The sequence below is a fragment of the Saccostrea echinata genome, unplaced genomic scaffold (genome assembly GCF_033153115.1).
Source record: "Saccostrea echinata isolate AGI-Se365-2 ecotype Australia unplaced genomic scaffold, CSIRO_AGI_Sech_v1 ptg000017l, whole genome shotgun sequence".
In the NCBI taxonomy this organism is placed as follows: domain Eukaryota; kingdom Metazoa; phylum Mollusca; class Bivalvia; order Ostreida; family Ostreidae; genus Saccostrea; species Saccostrea echinata.
Window position 1 is genome coordinate 1,456,776 of NW_026889766.1, and position 6,116 is coordinate 1,462,891.

At 34.0% G+C, this 6,116-nt stretch overlaps 1 protein-coding gene across 1 annotated transcript; it reads left to right on the plus strand.

The window, feature by feature from the left end:
• The first annotated feature begins 1,554 nt into the window (after window positions 1-1,554).
• Window positions 1,555-2,925, plus strand: LOC133189130 (uncharacterized). Its single transcript, XM_061324545.1, has 2 exons — window positions 1,555-2,151; window positions 2,398-2,925. The coding sequence occupies exons 1-2, from the start codon at window positions 2,084-2,086 to the stop codon at window positions 2,813-2,815; spliced, it is 486 nt and encodes a 161-aa protein (XP_061180529.1). The 5' UTR covers window positions 1,555-2,083; the 3' UTR covers window positions 2,816-2,925.
• Window positions 2,926-6,116: the final 3,191 nt, after the last annotated feature.

Consider the following 6,116-nt stretch of genomic DNA (forward strand, 5'->3'; position numbering starts at 1 on the left):
AGAGTGCATTTTCTGGAAAATGTGTGATTCCTCCATTATAACAATTTCAATGTTATACTGTGTTGTTTTTCTAGTTTCACAATTTGGCCAAATATGGGGGATTGGGATGCAGAGCTGTACGATATCATGGTTATCCACGCTTTTGGAACCTGTGTATCGAAAATTAGGCTGTGTTCGCCCGTATAAATATCGAATACTGGCCATTCATTTTGATCAGCGTGGTCTTTTAAAAAGTTACTTCACTCATATTTTACCATATGATTCAATGATTAATGACACACACTATTAAGCAGTCTTACTTGTTCACATCTACTGAAGTACTAGCCGAACATAATGAAAGAAACGGGCTTAAAAAAAGCAGTTGTATTGTATTATTTTGGAATTTTTTGTTCTAGTTTAGGTGCTATGTAGAAAAAATAAATGTCAGGCACATGTATACGATTGATTTTGAAAAAGGGGGCATTTAAAGGGGGGGGGGAAAATGACGACTAACCTGAAAACAAATCTTTGACTAACCCCCCCCCCCCCCCATAAAAAAGGAAAAAGGAAAAGAATTATCTCAAATCAAAATTTTGTTTGGTGGGATGTAAAGGTCCATAAACTTTTTCGAGGGGATGGGGGGGGGGCTTTCATTGAATTTTTTTATCCTTAGAATTTGAATAAAAACTTAACATTCTGAAAAGGTGGGGAGAGGGGCAGGCCTCCTGCAACCCCCCACCCCCGACCTCTTACCCAAGAATCTATGTGCCTTAATGTTATGGTCATATGAGTGGATGTCAGGTGCAAGTGAAATAATTTTCCAAAACTATTTTCATCGATTTGGAATTTCCCTATCTATTTCTGGTCCAATGTAGAATAAATAATTCTTTATATTGACCTGGAAGATCATGTGCAGGTCAATTTAACGTAGTATTTTTCTAACATTGTTGGATCTCAGCCAATCAGAGATGGGAATTATTCAATCATATGATAATTTATGATATACATGTATATGTACCATGTGTACCGCATTATATTTTGTGTTTTCAGTATACCCTATGCTTTGCTTTTTGTACAGGAATCTTCATAAGAGAAAAAACATGAATAAATCAATTCGTTCTTGATAATCAAGGTTAAATATGAACAACATACATGTATATAATGTATATCGGTTTGGTATATTTTATATATTTTCAAGGGATTAAAACTGGTATCATATTTTCTGTTTTCCGTTCCGTTCCGCTTTCCGTTTTTGTACAGGAATCTTCATATGAGAATAAACATGAATAAATCAACTCGTTCTTTATAATCAAGGTTAAATATTAACAACATATATAATGTATATTGTTTTGGTATATTTTATATATTATCAAGGGATCACTGTATATATTATCAAGGTATCATATATTCTGTTTTCCGTTCCGTTTCGCGTTTTAGTAATAACCAACGAGGAAGCGTACTTCCTCACTCAGTATATTCTCATTTATAGTCAGAATCATACATAAATATTGTTAGTCACATTGGTTTGTGAAGAATTCAAAATGGTAGATCAATACGCGACTTCCGAGATACGTTTCCGACCCGATTTTTACATCACGCAAAAGTGAAATGTAGGGCATGTTTACTTCCGTTTTCATCGTAAACGATGGCGTCATTAGATACAGACTGCGATTACGACTATAATTTCAATTCTTGGCAAGTGCCTATGCTGAAAGACCTTTTATCCTTTAAAGGAATAGCTTTTTCAATATATTAAAATCATCATTTGATAAGACTTTGTGAACTGGGAGTTGAAATTCAGAAGTGGCAGATGATTAGGCCTACAGAGTGGTGATGTCAAACTGTTGGAGATAAAGTTTTCCGAAATATAACAAGTGTTGATAGGTGGTCTGAAGATCTCATAAAACTGCCGAACATTGAGATTTCCGATGTTTTCATAAAACTTTTGAACGATGGCTGGAGTACGTTATTCTCGGTTGAAAACATAGACAGAGACAAGACAATGGATACAGACTAAAACAACCACGTTGATAAAGTGAAAGTGTCCCCCCTGTCTGATGATTTTCAGTACATCAAGTGTGACACAGTTCCTGAGACTAGCCAGATGCAGATCCGTACAAGACCTGGATATTTGTTGAGGGCAATGAACAGATTCACTCAGGTGGATGTAGTGTAAATATTCTGGTTTTCACATTATGACTACAGATTCTCCAGTAGAATTTAAAGCAATAATTATCAAAAATGTTATTTCATAAAGATATACTAATGCTTTTTGTTCATAAAAAAACATACACAGAGGGAGCCCTGTCTCAGCCTACAAGCATTTACGATTATGTAAATTGCTCAATACACTATTCATGTCATGGAATTTCATATTCAATACTTCATCACTTTGAACAAAAGTTCTCTTGATTTTAGAGATGATGGGTCGTGTAAGCACTGTACAGCTTCGATATTTGCTGTGGCTTCATTCTGTGAGAGGCACAAAGACTGTCACACTCAAGTCGGAACAGATATTCCATGTGTTTGGGACAATTTTTTAAGCCTCGTGTCATCTCATCTTGTATTGGCCAATTACATAAAACTACAGGACTATACAGGAGAAGAACCTGAAGTTAGCGCTCACCATTCAATAAACAACCCATGCAAGTCCTTGAACAACAACTCTATTAAAGAAATTGAAGAAAAAAAATTGTTTCAACTCCTGTGTTTTTACACAAAATGTGGATTTTTCTGTGAGCAAATACATTATGATCCTTTGAAATTTGAGGAAATAGTACAAAAATGTGAATATCTCTTCGACAAACATTTGAAAGTTGCAATTATGTCTCTCTAAGTATAGCAGAGCAACAAATTTGTAAATGAGATAAGCATGTAATGCATAATAATTTATGGCATTCTTGATTATAACAGTGAGGAAAAACTTAAAACACTTTTGGTCTAAGGTACAGGAATCATTAATATTCATAATTTATTGATGGCAGAATACCTGAACTGATAAATATAAATTAGGAACAAACAATAAAATATTTCAATCATCATGATCATATGATTAAATTCTTTCATAAATAAATACAATATTTACATTACAGTTTGTATCAGACCTGGGGTAATGGTAATGCATTGTAATCATTACATTTTTTCAAAGTAATTGGAGGTAATGTGTAATGGACTCATCTTTCAATTACAATTGTAATGTTTATGCATTAATTTAAAAAAAAAAAATGTCAGTAATGACCATTGCCTTTCAATTACATTTTGGTTTTAAGGACATACGCAACGTACCTTACCTACTGATAATTTTTCAAGATATTCTTAATTTAAGATTATAGTGCCATCAGATGTTTGTATACAAAATATCAGCATGCATTACCAGGGGTTTTGAAAAGATATCAACTGATGAAAATTCTTGTATAATTCAGAGAAAAATACACAAAAATTACTAAACATATATTCCAGATGTTTTGTTTATCAAAACTTGTTTTAGAAGAAGTATACAACAGCAAACATAGACATTAAAATGTAGCACACAGTTCCTTCAAGTATTGGAACTCTTCAACTCCAGGCGAAAAGACAATAAAGTTCAAACTACGTTGCGTATGTCCTTAAATCTCTCTTCATTATTGAATCTGAAACAAATAAAGGTCACTGAGAGGTTATTTTTTTTTATTTATAATGTTAAAGTCTTAAAATTAAAATCCTATATCTTACTTTAAAAAAAAAAAAAATGTTTATTCAGTGGTGATTGACAGACATACTACATGTAAATAATTGTTTTAATGGAAAACTTCTTGACAAGACAGTTATAAAATCAATTGAAGAAAGCCAGAATTGTTTTGAAAAAAAAAGAAGAAATCATTGGGTTTCAAAGAAGCCACAAAACAAGTGACATTAATACATTTATTTAAAAAAAAAACGGAGGAACTAACATCAGAGACTGAACAAAACTGCAACATTAAAAGTGTTCCGATCCACTTTCTTTGTCAACTGTAGATCATGGTAGATTGGTAAACTACATGGACATGATAAATGAATACAAAATCCAAATACCACTCTGACTTACAGACATGAGGGAAAGCATATCAACCAAGCACAAAGTGTGAAAAGTATAGATATAAATTGTGTGGTCATAAAATTTGTGTTTTTCTCTTATAAAATGTAATGTGTAATGTAATTCATTACTTAAACAAAGTAATTGTAATTTAATTAATTACTTTTCTAAATGAGGGTAATGGTAATTGTAATGGTAAAAATTTCGAAGTAATTGTAATTTAATGCATTACATTTAAAGTAATTGACCCCAGGTCTGGTATGTTTTAGATGCCTTTATGGAATGAACATTCAGATACATAAAAAAGATCTTATTCTTTTGATTTAATTTACATGTAAGCACTTGTTTCAGATGTCATATTATGTGCATAGCTACTATTCATGATCATAGAGCATTCATGAACACATCTTTGGATAGTACAATTACATGCATCATATATAGATCATTATTCGTTTGTCAAGTGGTGATACAAGAGGGAGTGATTCCAACAAGGCACTTTAATGTGTTATGGCTCTTATAGTTATTGTATGTTTGATGCTGTGCTCTAGGGGTACGTGGCCGCTGAACAAACATCTCTGTTCAGTCGACTACTCTGAACTCTTGTCCAAGGAAAAGCATTCTTGAATGAGTGTGGTATGAATTTCCTTATACTTGTGCTCTTGAAGGCCATTTAATTTGAGGTCCAAATACCTATATAAAATACAGTTACTTAGTAATACTTTTCAAAGTCAAAATACTAATATTCTGTGTGAATTATATTATTTGTGAATCTAAATAAATAAATATATATATATAATATATTTACCAATTACCAGTAATTAATTTATTTAAGGAAATAAACCATTTGTAATATAATAAAAAATTAAGATATATTCATAAAATATTAACAATATTTAGATTTTTATTTGAAACTTAGACAAATTAGTGAACTTGCAGTTTGAATCTAATATTTCTTAGTAACACACCCTATATATGAGATTAATCCATGTGCTAAATATTTGGTATACCTGACTCTCGGCTACCCCAAACAAGTTAGCAAGTAAAGAGGTGTTGACACCAAGTCAAATTCTAAGGAGTGTGATCAAGAATTCTTCGAATCTAGTCAGCTTCCTGGATGGCCCTGTTTTTTTTTTTACATTGACCCTTTTCACACTTCTTCTCTGTTGATGTAGAGGTATACATGTATATTCATAGCGGTTGTACTCGCATATGCATGCTGAGGTTTTTCAATGGAGGTGGTTTCTATTTTGGAATCTTGAAATTGTAGCGACTAAATAGGGTAGGGATAGGATTGTTTTCAGTGGGACAGCCATCTACAAAATGTAGGGAACAAACGGAGTGGTATCGTCTAGGGGAAAACTCCTCATCTCGAAAGACCTGCTGAGGCCGCTGCCTTCGTAATTTGAGTTTCCTCTTAAAATTGGACGCCTTGCATCCAAGGATAAGTGGCTCAACTGGCCTCCCGTCTGCTGCACACCCTGACAAAGAACACCAGTAGTGGCTGGGAGTATCTGTGTTCTTCCTTTTTTTCAGACGTCGAATAATTTCGTCTGCTCAATATTTCGTTGCGATGTAAACATTCGCCATTACAATGCCCTATATTTCCTTATTATCACGTGACTGCTGTGTGTAAAAGTCAGCCGTAAACCACGATTCCGGCGTATCTCGAAAGTTCCGTATTGCACCCATGTGCGGATCAAGAGGGTAGTAGATACGGACCCCATTTTGAATTTTCAGTTATCAGGCCTGTAAACGCGGGGGTGGGGCGCCCCCCTCCCCATTTTTTTTTCTGAGTATAGTATTTAGCTATAGAAAGTTTACCTTTAGATGCTGTTTGCCTCCCCCCTCCACTTTTTGTTGCTGCATGTAAGGTTAAGCACCGGCAAATTCCAGGATTTGGGCAGTAAATTGGGGTTGTTGTTGTTTTGTTTTAATATTTTGTTTATTTTTTTTTTGCTTTGTCAGTTTATTTTGGGAAGGTGGCCCCCACCCCACACACTCAGATGATCTTAACCCCCCTCCCCCGGAAACTCAGCCTCCTTTTAAGTTGTAACTGCATATAAATACGTATACCCTTGCAAGACAC